Raw genomic sequence first — 17,736 nt, forward strand, 5'->3', positions numbered from 1 at the left:
TCATTTTGTCTTATTTGGTTTAGCTTAATTTATTTGCACATAATTGAGATTTGCATAAAATCTAGATGAATAAAAAAACAAAAATGTGTCAGGAGAGTAATAACAGTGATATTTTCATTATGATATTACATGTCCGACAGTCCGCTCCAGCGCGCGGACATGTCCAACATTCCCCAGTGTGGACATGCCCGACATCTGGTCCAGTAAGGGAACATGTCCGACAATCCACTTCACATGCAGATACGTCAGAAAAGTCCCCAGCATGTCCAACATCCCACTCCAGCGCGGACATGTCCAACAGTCTGCTCCAGGGCGGACATGTCCCACATCAAGCTCCAGCGCAGGGACATATCAGACAGTCCCCAGCGCGGGCATGTCAGGCGTCCTGCTCCAGAGCGTGGACATGTCAGACAGTCTCCAGCGTGGACATGTCCTACAGCCCGCTCCGAATGGAGCAGCCACTCACTCATTTTTACAAACTGTCTCGTACCTGCTAGGTTTTCCAACAAAACACCTGTCATTGAGTGCCAACAGTACCCACGGAGGTGGCTATTAATAGCGCCCGTACCACATCACATGTACCTGTAAGCCAGGCATCACCAACTGATGGACCACGGTCCGGATCCAGACCAAAACTTCGTCCTATCCGGACCCGTGGCTAAAAATGTAATAAAATGTAAGAATGAGAACAATATTTTTTAAGGAGTAGTGCTGGGAAATTAATCGAAAAATAATCGAAAAATAATCGAAACCAACATTCAGAACCTCTAAGCGACGTGGACCCCTACGGCTTTAATTCATCAAGAATTAAAAATTCTCCATTTTTGGATTCTTCATTCACTGCGGAGGCATAACAGAAAAACGCTTTCTTTACAAATTCAACACGGGTGAGTAATTACTATGCAAATAGTTGTTGGGGGGTGAAATGTTCCTTTAACGTACGTAACTACGGTAAGTAGATTAAAGCTGGTGCAATAGAGGCTGTAGATTCACAGTCGAGACTTTAGGTCACATCTTAACCGTTCACCTTCATTTTGTTTGTTGGCAGCGTTGGCGCACACATCCAGTTTGATACCAGTCATGAGACCTTCAGATTAAGACTCATTTAAGCCGTTTGACCTGAGCTGAACTGCATGGATTAACAGAAACCTTCACTGTGACCTCTGACCCCGACTGACAATCACAAAAAATGCACTGCACTGATGATAAACGAGCCGAGGATGAAAAATCTCTCTATCCTACTGTTGCCGAAAAAGTCCTCATCTGTTTAACCACTTACACACATTTAAATCTGAAAATTTGAGATACAGTTAAGCAGATGTTATTGTAATAAATAATAATAATAATAACAATAATAATTGTTATCATCACTATAACAATTATTAATGTAAAAATTATTTTGTTATCAATACATAACATCATTTATATAATAACTTATAATTACATAATAACACTAATTAATAATAATAATAATAATAATAATAATAATAATAATTAATTATTATTATTATTATTATTATTATTATTATTATTATTATTATTATTATTATTTTTTATAAAATTTTAATACATTTTTTTTATTTAATTTTAACACTGCTGTTTCTGGTATTTAAAGAAAACAATAAAAATCAAAATTTAAAAAAAGTATCTGTATACATGTACACAGAGCTTAAGTTTGGACTGAGGGCTTTTCAACAATAATGTGGAATCTTGCGATCATGCATATTGTTTTAGCTGTGAGAGACAACAAAGCGAGACGTTAGCTGGATATATGGGAGAAAGACAGAAACACAGATGGAGACTGAATGGGAGGAAGTAAAAGAGAAATACAAAGAAGCTAAAAGAAAGAGGCAGACAGACGGTCAGTCATCAGGCAGATGTTGGGTCGGCGCTAACGCTGATCTGAGTACAGTACAAAATAAAAGCATGAGTGTGCTCAAAAGCACCCAGGAAAACAAATAATTCACATTCTTGTCCTATTTTACAGCAGTTTGGCCTCCGTCCCAGAATAACCTCTACACACACACTCCCACACACACACACACTCCCACTCACACACACACACACACGTACCGGCTGATTTGCATGTTAATAAAATGAGGCCACTGTGGCTGCACAGACAGTCATTAGTGATCACGTTCCTTATTACAGTATTTTAGGTAACTCAGACAGCGTCACTGACGTATCAACAGACGGCGTAATCAATCAGCCGTTAGCTGTTGTGTCACCTTATTTATTTTCAGTCGTTTTTGGGGGTAAATGACAAATGTTGATCCTTCAGGTATCTATTGGTTTACTTTTTTAATTAGTTTTTTCTTATTTATTTAATCTATTGTTGTTGTTCATATATATGTGCTCACAACCGACAAGGTAAGTAGGGAGGGTGAATGTCGGGAGGGTTTGTAGGACTTTTTCCCTGATGCAGATGCTCTAATGTAACCCACAGTTGCTGTATTTCTATGCAATGTCTGCAAAAAATTGAATAAAAAAATAAATAAAATACTAATCTTTCAGGTATATGTATTTCAGGCCACGTGTAAATGAGAACAGCTCTCCAAAAAATGTAAGTCTTTCCTTTGTATTTTGAAAAAAATCTGCACGTACATGGATCCACAAAAAAAATGGAGAATACGCTGTAGTATGCATGCCAGGCCAGTAGCTGGCAGTGTAGCTTTTTAATGACACACTACAACATGCACCTAATAATAATATAAAGACGGTCTTTTACAGCGCGGTGAGTATAAACGCACAAGAAGACGGTGGCAAGCACACGCACGAGAAGCGTGGATGTATATTAGGAAGTCTGGATACATACATATATAATATATAATAACTACATCCATGTGTAATATGCTAAATTCAAATGTTGGTAATCTGTTGTTTTATTTATCACATGGTAGAAACAAGAACAAATGTACATTTATATTTATACTTTAGTGTTTAGATATATTTATTTTATATTAGTACTTATGCTTAATTTGTATTGATATATTCTACACTTTCCTACTTCTTTTAAGACTTTTAAATGGGAGCATCTGTAACTAAAGGCAATTTCCCCTCAAGGATCAATAAAGTATTTCTGATTATGATTATGATATAAAATGTAAAAAAGTATTTTGTAGCCCCTCGGTATGAGAGCGTTTTTTTAAAATTTTTTATTTTTTATGTGAAACTTCTTTATTTTTTACCTGTTTTAATAATCATTTTTGTTTTGGGAGAAGAAGAAACCTCCGTGGATAAAACAAACATGTTTCCCAAACCTCTGCTCGAGTACCACTTGTGCATGTTTTAGATCCCTCTCTGCTCCAAAACAGCTGATTCAAATGATCAAATCGTTATGAAGCTGCCTGATAACAAGCTGATCATTTAATTCAGCTGTGTGGGTGCAGACAGAGATCTGAAACGTGCAGAAAAAGTGGCACTCAATGAGGTTTGGGAAACACTGGTGTGGATCTAAAGTTATCAGAGAAAAAAGGTGAGCACGCGTCCCATCTCTGACTCGCCAAATAACACTGAATCTGCTTTATTCAGTGTTTTACTGGTTCATTTGTTTTTGGAGAGGAAGGGACCTCCAGGTACAAACGCTGAAGGAAAGTTTCAGCTGATTTCAGTCTGCAATCCTCACTGCTAGATGCCACTAAATCCCCCAAAATTTTACACACTATTCCTTTAAATTGCAAAATTGGTCAAAAGGAGGCTATTCAATGTCTTTTGATATATAAGGACTTTTACAGAAGTAATGACTGAAAATACATGGCTTTAGTATCCATTGTGGTGTTTCTTTTTGTAAATACTTTACGTGACACTGACATTATTTATAAATCTAAAACAAACGTTGGACCTGTGGATTAATTAATAGAAATGCTCGATTAGCTACTTTTATCTGACACTGTACAGGTCACAGAAGTTCACGCATACTCAACTCACTTTGCTTGGGGGCCACTTTTGCAGTCACAGCAGCCACATACACGTTTGTAGGATTTTAGGACATTTCTGGGATTTGAGGACATTTCTAGTATTTTATGTCGTTTGTAGGACGTTAGGAGTATCTAGGGTTTTAGGACATTTTTCAAGTTTTAAGGACATTTCTAAACTGTAAAAGTGTCTGGATTTTAGGACGTTTCTAAGATTTTAGACACTAGGGGCTTAGCTAGGACCTCCATCGGGAGGTGTGGGTGATCCTTTTTATAAACAAGCTCTTCTTTGCTGCTGTTTTATTCACTCTGGCACCTGATGTGCACTAAAACTACAGTAACAACTCCCAGTGTGACTCACTTTATTATCGTCAGAAAATGGTTGGGGGGCCAGATTTGGCCCGCGGGCCGTAAGTTGAGTATCACTGCAGTAGTGCATTAAGGCCAGAGATGTCAGAGGTAAATAAATCATACATGACATGTGTGACAAACGTTAAAAAACGACACAACAGGGAGCAGTTTTGTACCTTGGAGATGATGAGCGGCTCTCCGTGCTCCAGGCCGCCCTGCAGGGTGAATCCCCACGGCGCTCCTCCCTGCAGCCGGGCCTCCACCAGCACCCAGCCGCCTCCTCCTCCTCGTCCGCCCGCCGCCTGCTGCTGCTGGAGCCCCGCCCGGACGCCGTTCTCCATGCCCGGCCGGGGTGCGCTCTCTCCGGGCTCCAGTTGTCCTCAGCCCGGCTGCGGCCCGGCGCACCGAGGAAGGGGGGACTGCGGGAAACGACCTCTCCTTCACGAGCGCATTTCCTTCATTCATTTATAACTCCTCGATGAGAAAAAGTGAAACGGAGGTGTCCGAGCACCGAGCTGCGTTTCCTGCTGCAAAGTGCATTCCTGGAGTGCAGAGAGCGGCTGAAACAGACTCCAAAAACACGCCGAAACCAGCCGCTACAGGTCTGAGGAGGAAGTTTTAAAAGTTTACTGAGAGGAAAAAGTCATAAAAACTTCAACAAGGTCTGATCAGATCTGCTCAAACACAAATCCAAACCTCCCCTCTCTCTCTCTGTCTGTCTCTCTCTCTATCTCTCTTCCGAAAATCAGTTTAGCATCACAATGGGATTTACTGCGACTCACTGAGCGAAAAGAAAGGAGGGAGACAGAGAGGGAGAGAGAGAGAGGGGGACGAGAGAGGAGAGGGTGAGGTAGACAGGCAAAAAAGACACATGAAAAAAGAAAGAGGAGAGTGAGGTAGGTGGGAAATAAGTCATGCGTTAGGTTTGATTTCTTTGAAAAACACCGAGAAAAGGAATAAGCAACATAACAACTCATGGCCCTAAAAAGAGTAAACAGTTATAAGAAAATACTGGAGAAAAAAATGCAAAAAATAAAACGACCTGGAATACATGCAGAAAAAAAATAAAATAGAAATAAATATGTGTATTATTTTTTCTATAACATAATTTTGCACATATACAGGACTAGGCAAATGTTTTAAGCCACCTTGAACTTTGTTATTTTAAGATTATAATGATCATACACATTTATTTCTAAGTAGTCTTTTTCTTAAAATACAACAAAAATATATATACAGTATTAGAAATGCAAATATTCCAGAATAAAACAAATTATTGGAAGTATTTAGTATGACCTTCCTTTCAACTCAGCATGTCTTTTGGGCAGAAAATATGAAATTAAAATATTAATCTTCTGTATTTTCACACTAAATATTGTAAATAATATTGACTTCAGTCTGAAGAGGCCATTTTCTTCTAATTCATTTGGTATTTTAATGCATTGTACATATTTTCTGTATTCATTGTATGTAATATGTGTGTATATATGGTTGTTTATATAATTTTGTAATAAGCACAAGAAAACGAAGCAGGTGTTAATGATTGTTCACTGTTTTGTTTTATTGTTAAATACAAAAAAACCCTCCAAACAAATTAATTAAAATAAGTCACCAAAAATTCTGTAACATATATATATATATATATATGAAACTAATATTTTTTTTCTAGGCATTGTTACCTTTTAAAAAATATATATTTTCCTAATTATTCTTGACCTCTTTTCTGAGGTAAGCTCTTCGTGAGCAAACTGATGTGGAGCCAGATTTTAAAGGGTTAAATCTAATGTCTGTTTTATTGTATTTTGTTGTGTTGTTATTAAAGTAAAAAACAAAAACGAACAAGAAAATCACCTGAAATAGTGCAATTTTTTTCCGTTGACATAATTTGAAAATATAATTTCTAATGATTATAGATATATATTTTTCTGGACATTTTTTCTTATTTTATTTTAATAATTTTCTTAAAATTCTAAATAATATTGGTCATTTTCTTTGGGAAAAATTAATAAAAAAAAACTCAAAAATAAAAATAAAAAAGAGAGTAAGTGGATAAAAGCGGGCCTGCGCTGAGCGTTTCCTGTGTGTGTGCTGATGAGCTGTAATCCAATCCTTCACAGCAGAGCTGAACTCTGCAGCAGCAGCTCCGACACTGTTTCCATTCACACTGGAACCAGATTACTGCGGCGAGCCACATTAAACTGTCTGCTGGATCTAATCCTTTACACGCTTCACAACAAACTGAGTTTAAATCTGCTGTTTGATGATCACACTTCGGCCGAAACGTCTCATCAGCTGTTATAGGACAACTCCACCCCCCAAAATGTGTTTATCAGTTACTCACCTCGTGCGATGTTGAATTTGTGACGATAATTTTGTTTTTCTTGCATGCCTTCGGTGAACGAAGAATCTAAAAATTGAGAGAAATTTGCTAAATTGAAGACAAAAAAAAACAAACAAATCACTTTGCATGTGGTATATTAATATTGTGTTTTTTTTTTCATCTAAAAACATAGTGCCATCATGACAAAAACCTGGCATTTAAATGGTTAAAATTCTGAAAATTAATGAATATTTGACTTTCATGATTCAGACTGATGGTGGGAGTCACTGCACAAAAACTGATCGTGTGTAAAAATCAATGTGGCTGCAAATCATTGACATATCGCAGGCTGTGATAATCAAAAAATAATAATCCACTTAGCATGTAGTGACCCGACTGTTTTAATCTAAAAACATGGTGGCATCATTATAAAAACAAACTAGCATCTGAAGGGTTAAAATTCTAAATATGACTGAATATTTGATATTAATGATCAGGACTGATGGTTACAGATTGAACTCAATGAAAGTAGAAAACAATATATTATTATATAATATATTAATGTACAATATTTTTAAAGTTTGATTTTGAAAAGTGCATTTTGTGCGCAGAGCGATACGAGTGTGTGTAACATTAAAGCGGAGCCCTAAGGGTTAATGAGAAGAGGTTTTATGAATGGTTGTACTGTGGGATTTGTCTGACTGTCAAAAGCTCAACATTAGAGACTTCTGCTGAGGACGCAGCTGTTTGCAGCTGCCTGAGGTCGCCATCTAGAGGTTACCATGACAATCGCATTACGCTTTTCCTGATGACCCTTTAACCCTTTAAACCTGGAGTGACATCACTTTTCTTGTGCTGCTTTTAGACGCCTTACTGTATTTAACCCTTTAAACACTGAGCATATTGCTGTAAAAAAATCTCAAAAAAAACACAAGACTTGAAAAAAGGTTTTTAAATATATACTTATTGTGTATTTTTGGGGGCATTTGTGGAATATTTACCGGGGGGGGGGGGGGGGGGGGGGGGTATTGCTTTTTATTCCTGTGTTCCATTTTTTGTTTTTTTCCAATTTTCAGGTTGTTTTCTTTTACTTTTTACTATTTTCTTGCCAGTTTTAAGGGGTAATTTCGTTCCTTTTTTGTGCTAATACCTGCCTTCTTCCCATTTTTTTATTAAATAAAGGGGGGGGGGGGATTCAGGTTTCACAGGGTTAAAATGTCATTGAAAAAAAGGAAATGCATGCATTTGTTTCCAAAAAGCACGATGCTGGGGTGTCCTGTGGCTCACCTCACAGAGCAGAAGCCGCATGCACAAAGGCTTCGTCCTCACTGCAGCAGGTTCGATTCCACGTCGTCTCTCTCTGTCCGCAGTTTTCCTATCATAATAAAGGCAAAAAGCCAAAAAAAACACACAAAACACACAACGGCAATCGAATGAGGAAGTTTCTCCCTTTCATTTCTATTCAATATTTCACAGAAGATTTTAGAAATGGTATTATTTTATGGAAAGCTGGAGTTACGTTACCTGTAAAGCTTTTAATAATCACCGTTAAACTGTACTTTCAATAATATCAGAGCACTGTGAGAGTTCAATTGTCAAGATGATCTCAAAACTGCAACATGATTACTGAGGTGAGTCAAAACACCTCCCAGCAGTCCTTCTGTTTTAAACATTTACATTTAACATGTTTTATATACCGTAAAAGGTCAGAAAACAAACAGTTTAAAGTGATTCTGATAAGGCACTGAGACAAATATAAGCAAACGTGCAAACAAAAGAATATAAACGATACGTATATAAATGTGCAATTCATAAAAAATAATAATTATTGCTTCAAAAGATTTTGATTTAACCAAAACTTGAACACTGAATAAAAACAGGAACGTTTAAACATCTTTACATGCATAGATTTTTTTTTTTAGAGATGACTGTTTGCAGGTCTTTAAATTTGTTTTACAGCTGTGCAGCAGCTGGTAAAGAGAGAAAACAGCATTAAAACCTAAACAAACTGCGAATAAAAGGTCATTTTAACATTTTTAGACTTCTATTAAAAAGTTACAGTACTTCGATGTTTTAATTGCCCATTAGCATCACAAGTTAAATAACAAAGATAAGCACATTAAAATGATTTATAGTCGTCCAATGCATCATTTACAAAACTGTAGATCTCCACCCATGACTGCTCAATATATATTAAATAAAAGGTTTTTACACGTTTGTTTGTGATTTTCTTCAGAAAATACAAATGTAACGTGTCCTGAAAACTGCATTTATATAAAACTCTGATTGTAAATGTTGGAATAAATCTCATTATTTTCACCTTAAAACCACGCAGGGACACAAAAATGTGGTTTGAGCACAGGGAATAAGGCTTTTTTTCTATCTTTAATAATTCTGTGTGATTTATTTATGTTTTTTGGGAAAGGCTCTCCAGACCACGACAGCTTTGCACAAAAATATTCAAAATACTGTAGTGCTTCGAGATAACCGCTATGTCCGTTTTATGGGTTTCATTCATGAAATGTTGATTTGCACATAAAACACCTTTTGGTACTAAAACGTACGCTGGAATCATGAACGCCGTGGGAAAACCGTGTTTGATCGTGGGCACGTGTCTATGTAAATAGCCACCGACCGCCATATGAGAAGATGGAGATTACTCTGGATATATTTTATGAACGTGCAATAGTCATCGTCATCTGCCGATCAAACTAAATAACAGCAGGTCTGTGTGAAAACAACAAACATTTATAAATATATGTGCTATTTATAGATCAAATACAGAAGGTTTTTTTGTATTTAGCAACTGTTCATGTGTGCAAGTTTTGATCAGTTTTCTTTTGTTGTAATATTTATCTTTTATAGAGAATCTGAATGTCACTGAGTTACTGTTGTTTATACATACATATACATATATATATATATATATATATATATATATATATATATATATATATATATATATATAGTGCACCACACCTTGCTTTGATCCCTTTACTGCTGTTAAAATGCAAATTTACGATTTGTGGGACAAGTGAAGATTTATCTTAATGTTAGTTTTTACTAAATATTTGAGGGCAAACTACATTCATGTTGACAAATACAACTATATCACTTATTTTGTTGCAATTGAATGTTCTTGAAATTAATGAAATACTCTCTTTTTTTTTCAATTATCGCAAAAATACCTTGAAATATTGTGATATTATTTTACAGCCGTATCGCCCACCCCTCGCTGGAATACACACAAAATCCTTCTGCTCATGTTTCATGAATGAGACCCAAATTCTTCAGATAAATTCGGATGTGGTTTTACTGATTGTGATATCCGGACGAAGCTGTCAGTGACCGCCACACGACAGTTGGCGAGTGATGTCATCATATCTGTTAGGGTGTTAAAGACAAAAACAAAGCCCTAAACTGACCTCGAGCTCCACAAACTGTGAAGCTCTAAACCTCCTCCGACACGCTGTGGATCGTCTCTATGATCTTCTTCTTCAGTTTCTTCACTTTATCCGGCGGCGTCTCGTTCAGACACTCCTCCACGTACTTCAGGAACCCGGCGTGCGGCGACGCCATCTGGCTCTGACAGAACGTCCTCATGAAGTCCAGCACCTCGCTGGTGGGGGGCGGGTGCCGACGGCTCGCTCGCTTGCGTCCCGACACCCTGCTGTCGGTGCGAGAGGAGGTTGTGGACGGGGAGGAGGAGGGCGAGGAGTGCCGGGAGTCTGGGGGAGTCGGCGAGGGAGGGGCTTCTATGCTCCGTTTAGCCGTGTGGTTGGCGCCGTGGTAATGGCTGGTTAGTGCCTGGCCGTCCAGGCGGAGGAGGCCGGGCTCCTGCGGCTCACTGAAGCGGAGGTCGTCGGGTCGCTCGTCCTCGTCGCAGGAGTCGCAGAGGAACATCAGCTCGCGGTAGTGTTTCCACTTTGGGAGGTAAAAGTCCTCCGAGCCGCACGTTTTGTTCGAGCTCACCGCCTTGTGTTCACGCTGGAAGATCGTTCGCAAGTTCCTGAATTTTGTTTTTATGTCTTCCACTGAAGAAGTGAGAATCACAGAAACTGTTAGCCTCAACAGCTCTGGAAGGAATTATCAACGCTTTCGACCTGGACCGTTTTCTCCATGTTTTTGAGTCAAAGTCACGGATGGAATAAGGTTTCGAAAAAGTGCTGCAGTATTAAACGAGAGCGCTGCACCTGGTAGCAGAAAACTGGCTGCAGCGTAACCACTCAGCACATGTTTGTTTGTTTTTGCCGCTGACAGGCTCAGATTATTATTCTAAGTGTCTGACAAGATTAAAGAAAGAATCCTACAGAGACAGACCTTTTTATTAAACAGTAAGATCCTTTTCAGAAACAACCCAAAAATCACGATCCTCGAACCCACCAGAGTCTATTTGACTTAACAGTCATTTTAGTGTGAGCCAGCATATTTTCACATCAAACTGAGCGAATTAAGGATTTATTTCAACCAAACCAGAGCTGGTGATTGTTGAAACAGTATAAAACCGAACTGAGATGGTTTTTGAGTTTTCCTTTGTTTCAGTTGACTTTGAATGATATTGTATATTCAGGTCAAATCTTTTATGTCTTTATTCTCATTTTCTGTATTTTTGTTTTTATATTTTCTAAATATTTTTTATTCTATGTTTAATGTTGCACTGAGCCGCCGTAACAAGTGAATTTCTCCGGTGTGTTTGTTTTATCTTTCTTTTATCTTTAACTTATCTTTATTTTAACTTAACTTTAACTTTTATTTTACTCAAAGAGTCTGGTGGATTTCACAGTAGCTATTTTAAGGCTTTTAATTATTATAAAGGATCTTACTGTTTAATAAAAAGTCGTTCTCTGCAGGATCTTTTCCGTAACAAACAATCTGAGCCCGTCAGTGGCAAAAACAAACATTTTAAGTGGGAGCAAAGTGACAAACATGCCCGAACGGTTACACTGCAGTCTGTTTCGCTGCTGCAGCGCTCTCGCTCGATACTTTACTTTACTTACTAACACACGAAAACATGAGAAAATAGGGTCCAGGTTGAAAAAGTTACCATTTAAGATCACAATTTGACTGATTTGTGCAACTAATGAACTGAAATACAGCTCTATCATCTCTTCAGATGCTGTCTGCTTTGTTTCGTTTGTTCTGGTACACATTACATTTCTTAAATATTTAATTTTATGTTAAAGTCAGAGTTATCACTGTTACCTGTGAATGGGACCGGCTCGTTCTCAGACAGGAGGCTGCTCAGCGTCTCCAGCAGACTCTGTCTCAGCAGCCTGTTCCTGTAGCTCTCCGACCTGTGGTTCCACAAACAGCTGTTCCCTAAAAAAAGGCACATCAGTCTATTATACAACTGTTTATAAAACACCAGCAATTTAAGAAACCAGCAACCAAATGTCACACATCCCATGATAAACCTATAGCAGTATAGCAAGCCATTTCAAAAAAACATCTTAAAGGCAAACCAACAACTTTCCAAAAACAAAGTCTGTTTCTATTTAACAATCACCAACTGTAATTGGTCAGTAAATAAATGAATAAACAAATAAATAAATAGATAACTTAAGTCAATTTCAAAGCCAGTAAATCTGCACTGTTTCATCAAAGAGTAAAGATTTTTTTGTTTAAGTGGAATAATTAATAAATTATTTGACTCTTAAGATTCACCAGAACTATAAAGGTACTAATAAAAACTGTCTTTTATTAACACAAAATCAGATTGGTCTGATTTTTGTGCAAAATGAGGGTAAAGGTAAAATTAGCAAGAAATTCATCAAAACTTTAAAGAAAAAACACCATTAAAATAAGAAAAAGGGTGGAAAAAAATGTAAAATTAAATTTTCTGGTTATTTTCTTGACACCTTTTATTGATTTCACAAAATTCCTGTGACACCTCTTGCCAAGTTGCCTTTTTTCCCCATGTTTTTTTTTTAATAAATCCAACCAATTTGCTCAGGTTTGAAAGGGTTAAAGAAAAGTTCATCCCAAAATAAAAAAATAACATATTTTCCCTCTTACCTTTAGTGCTATTTATCAATCCCACTCAGTGATACTGATTTTACAATCATATTTTAAAAAATCCTCTTTCCAAGTTGCCTTTTTTCTCAGTTTCACTTCACTAACACTGCAGGTAAGAGGAAAAAATCTGTCTATCAGAAATAGAGCTTTTTAATTTGAATTTATTATACTTCTTTTAAATTTTTTGTATTATTTTATTTATTAAACTACTATAATCTTTAAAAAAAACATCAGAAATAGAAAAGATGCCACTAACCAGCGTAAAACGATATGAGCTGCTGGACTTTGGTCTCGTCCCAGTGGCAGCGGGAGTCGTTGCTCAGTCTGCCGTCAGCTTGAAGTGAACCAGAGAAACTTAAAGGGGAGGCGTTTCGACAAGCTTTGGAGTCGGGTAGCGACGTGGACGGAGAGACGGGGAGCGTGGCGGTTTGACTCGATAGTTTGAGGTGATCTGGAGACGCAGAGAAGAAGATTTGGTACGCAGCGCTGGTGTTGGTTTTGGCGTCATCGCTGGAGGGAGCGGAGGGGCTGTTGAACCTGACGTTGTTGATTTGGGTGGAGCTAGAGGAGAAGCTGCTCAGGGTGGAGGACGGCGTTTGGTTTCCGTGCTCCAGGTCCTTGTCCTCCTGCGGCGTCAGGATCTGCAGGTCATCGGGGCTGTCGTCCTCGTCGCAGGACTCGCAGAGGAAGAGCAGCTGCTGGTAGTGTTTCCACTTGGACACGTAGAGTTTGTCAGACAGCTTGCTCGCCTGGACCGCTTTGTACTCGCGGTTAAAAACTGTCCGCAGGTTCTTGAACTTACACTTCACGTCTTCAACTGCAAAACAGCAACAAAGGAGTCACTTCACACGAGCTGGTGGATAAATATTCACATCACATCATAAAACAAAATGCTGAATCCTCATGTTCAGTATCATTTTACAGCTCTCGTGTTTGTTTGTTTTGGTGCAGAGCAAAGCGTTATCAGGTGACAGAAACAAAATAAACGATACAGCATAATATGAAAGGACAGATGTTTTTTTATCGTCAGATGATTTTTTTCGTCATATCACACAGACCTAGGTGATATCACTCTCAAGCCACTTGATGCAGTGTATGACTCCGCCGTCAGATTTATAATTGGCGACGGCTTTAAGACGCATCACTGTTTACTGTACGAGGATGCTGTTTGACAGTCGCTGGCTGCAAGATGAGAGCAACGCTGCTTTTGATTTATTGACAAACCGATTATTAGTAAACTCCCTGGGTATCTTGCGGGTCTTTTAAAGCATAGAACAATGTGTCGCTGCACTTAGGTCTTAACATCATTTGGTACTCAAAAATCATTACGTCAGCACTGAAATCGGGAAGTTTGCTTTTAAAGATTATGCCCCGCACCATCGGAACAACCCTCAGAAGCTAAAATGAGTCACACTTATCCCTTTCAGTCAGTCTAAGTCTCTGCTGACTGACAAAGCGCACGGTGCGTTCGTGTGTTTGTTGTCCTTTGTGTTGCTGTTTGGAGTATCTGATGTATGCAGTGTGTGATTTAATGTTCACTTCAGGATCAGAGATACTCCTTGTGTTTCAGCGACGTACATTGTGGTGTGCCTTTGTTGGTTTTAGTTTGTAATGTAATCAGGGCGTCGTTGTGAAAGAGAGTTTGCTCCCAAAGGCCTTCCCTGTTTAAATAAAGGTTAAATTTAAGCAATATTTGCCTGAAAAGGTGACCAAGTGGTCGGACAGCTGAGCCCTCAGATCCTCCAGCAGCCTCAGTCTGAGCTGACGGTTGTTGTGGTTTTCAGACTTCTTGTTCCAGAGACAGCTATGCTCTGCGAAAAAAACCCAAAAACACATCAAATACAAAACACTGCCACAAGAATCCAAACTATGGTTATGTTTTGTCTGTTTTTGTTTACCGGAGTAGAAAGCTATGAGTGCTCGCTCCCTCTCTTCCGTCCAGAAACATTTAACCATCATGTTGGTGGGGACGCAGGAGGGCGAGGAGGTGGACTGGTTGGGGAGGAAGGAGATGATCAGTCCCGGGGACGTGAGGACGGGCTGGCTGTCCTCCTGTGGAACAGTCAGCGGTGACAGCGGCGGGTCGCAGAGGCCGTCCTCCTGGTCCCAGCAGCCCTGCAGGAACATCAGCTGCTGGTAGTGCTTCCACTGCGGCACGAACACGTCGTCCGACCTGCACACCTTACTCGCCTTCACCATCTTGTACTGACGCTGGAAGGTCGTACGAAGGTTCTTGAACTTGTTTTTGATGTCTTCAACTGAGAACAGCAACAGCAGAGCGGACATTTTGTTTTCTTTGTCACAAAATGCAGCTTTAACAGGGTGCCAACAATCAGAAACTTGAATTTAACTCTTTTTAAGACTTTTTCAAGATCTTTTTTTTAAAATAAAATTTATGACCAAATTTTTGAAAATAATCTTTTCTTTCTCAAGCACTAAAGGCAAGCAGTTCATGTATGTGGTCCTGTTCAGAGTTAGGTTTTATGCAGGACAAAAGCTATAAAGGTATAAAGGACTCAGTAAAAAGTTTACAAATGTTGACTTTGAAGCAGAAAAGCTTGACTCATTTTGACAAAAAGAAATTAAAAACTGGATAAATTAAATCAGATAAAATGTTTGTGGCAAATAAAACCTCAAAAATTAAACTTTAAGACAATTTAATGACTTTTAATGCCTAATACACATAAAATCGAATTTGGAGGACTTTTTAAGGACCTGCAGACACCCTGTTGAAGAAGATCGGCGTCTCGGACCGCAGTCTTACTTGAGAAAGGAACAGGAGGCGGGTGAGCCGACAGAAGGATCCTCAGGTGCTCCAGAGTTTTCCATCGCAGCTGTCGGTTCTTGTAGCTCTCTGACTTGTGGTTCCACAGACAGCTGTGCTCTGAGAAATGAAAACAAACGACATGCAGGTTTCCCAAACATTTTCATGGACATTTACTAAACTTTTACATGACTTTTCAAGCATCCAAAATACTTTTTTATCTTAGTTTTTCAGATTCAAACTCTATTCAGGCATAATTTCAGCTAGCCGGGATGCAAGAAAGAAGAGACATTATGTGGAGAAAAATTAAGATACTTTTCCAAAACTTTAAAAGACAAATTATGACATGAAAAAGTGATTTATAAAATTTCATGACTTTTCCATGACTGTTTGAACCCTGACTACTGTTAGTCATTTTGTTTTTAAATCCAAAATCAAAATGATATTTAGCATTTATTTGGCATTTTGCTGATTTATCTGTATTGGTATTTTATTTTAATGATCACTGATAAAATTAGCTAATTAAAAAGTGCAAACAAAGTGTCCGCATGGGAGATACTTATACTTTGTAAAACCTCAGGGAGCTATTTTTATTTATTCTTTTCTATTTAAATTCTGCCTAGTCTATATAGTTAAGCGTCATGAATATTTTTAAGAAGTGCACTTTTTAAAAATTTTTCTTTTCTTTGTACTAGTGAGATATACAGGTACAGCATTAAGTATAAAGTATAAATACACAAAGTAAAGTGAATACATGCATGGGCTATTATTTCCATAGTGGTGGTTTTGGATTTGTGATGTATGATGATAATATTTACTGTAGCAAATACTTTTTGGAGTATTATTAGTCAACTCAAGTTTGTAAAATATGCAGGAGGTCCTTATTAAGTCAAGTGCATTAGTGTATTTTAGGATTATCATATGTGGAAAACCTGTGTGAGGGAGTCATTTATTTATTACCTAAAAAAGGCAGTCTCTAAAATATATGTGCATTAGGCTTAAAACAACACTGAATTAAATATGTATATTTGTCTACTATAATGCATACACATAATAATGATGATATTGCTTAAATGTGCCCAAAACTCACTCATAAAATTTAACTTATGTCACTTTTACGTATTCGCTGTTATAAGCTAATTTAATAATATGAATATGGATGTGAGGCTAAAACCTAGCTTAAATTACTGACAAAATATATTAAAAAAATTAGTTTATGTGGATTTTTTTTTCCTCTTTACTTAATTCTCAAGCAATTTATAGTCAATTACAAACTCTCCTACTTAAATTTTAGCTATTTTAATTCAAATTAAAGTATAAAACGTTGGTAAAAAAGACACCAATAGTTAATTTTAACGTCTTTTTGGAGCTAACTGCACTTCAGTTGCTAGTCGCCATTGCTGTTACCCATCTGTGTCGCTCATTTCTAACCGCCGTCGATGTCGTCGAGCAACGGTTGCCCCCAGTTGTTGCGGCTTCCGACAACACGTCGATGAAAACGGCAACTTTTGTGAAAACGACAAGTAGCTGTGGTCGCAGAGTGTCGGACTTACTGGAGAAAAATGCAATGAGCGCCCTCTCTTTCTCCTCCGTCCAGTAGCGCTCCGGAGTGAAGCTGAACGGAGGGACCTCCATGTTTGTTGTTACCGTTAGAGCCTTCTTCTTCACCGCCGCGGCTTGGTCACATGACCCTCAATCCAGGCTCTGATTGGACGAGCGCTGCGTACTAAACCCGCATTGCCCAGTAGAGGTCGCTGTTGATTGGTCCGTTTCGCCCTCAATGAAGCTGTTGCCCAAAAGTCAACCATGATGTCAACAAACACTACTGTATTCACTAAATACTGTTTTCTACACATATATTTTTATTTTATTTATTTTAAATCAATTAAATAATGCATGTAATGACTTTTAATTAACGTGTTTTTTCTTTTTCTTTCTTTCTTTTTTTTTTTTTTTTAAAAAAATCCTCTTTATTTCATACTTGCCTCTATTTTTTTTACCTTCACTTATGTATTTTATTGTGCAGCATTACATAAATAAAAGATATGCAGCTCAGTCATTCACAGTAAAAAAGCAACATGTTAAAACAAAAGCAAAAAGGACATTCAAACTTATTTATTTATCTTAAATTCGATTATGATTAAATAGAATAAGGTCTCATTAAAATCAAAGTATACCTTTTGCATAAATTAAATTAAATTATGTTAAAAGTAAGTTATACAAAATAAATAATAATAATAAACTGATTTAAATAGATTATTGATTAATTATCCCTTAGAATAATGCTGATTATTCTAAGGGATTGTAAAAATCAAGTCCTATGAGATAAATGTTGCACAAAATTAATTAAATCAAATTAAATTAAAAGTTAC

The 17,736-nt window shown here is 37.7% G+C and overlaps 1 protein-coding gene and 1 pseudogene across 1 annotated transcript; both read right to left on the reverse strand.

The window, feature by feature from the left end:
- Positions 1–5,008, reverse strand: part of LOC121959639 — a 61,350-nt pseudogene extending 56,342 nt beyond the window's left edge.
- A 4,510-nt stretch (positions 5,009–9,518) lies between these two features.
- LOC121959863 lies at positions 9,519–17,003 on the reverse strand. Its single transcript, XM_042509382.1, has 7 exons — positions 16,918–17,003; positions 15,365–15,484; positions 14,499–14,858; positions 14,298–14,411; positions 12,857–13,417; positions 11,788–11,904; positions 9,519–10,619 (listed from the first exon to the last, which is right to left on the reverse strand). Exons 1-7 carry the CDS (start codon positions 16,997–16,999, stop codon positions 10,036–10,038), a joined length of 1,938 nt encoding a protein of 645 aa, XP_042365316.1. The 5' UTR covers positions 17,000–17,003; the 3' UTR covers positions 9,519–10,035.
- Positions 17,004–17,736: the final 733 nt, after the last annotated feature.

Source organism: Plectropomus leopardus, chromosome 20 (assembly GCF_008729295.1).
Source record: "Plectropomus leopardus isolate mb chromosome 20, YSFRI_Pleo_2.0, whole genome shotgun sequence".
NCBI classification, from domain to species: domain Eukaryota; kingdom Metazoa; phylum Chordata; class Actinopteri; order Perciformes; family Serranidae; genus Plectropomus; species Plectropomus leopardus.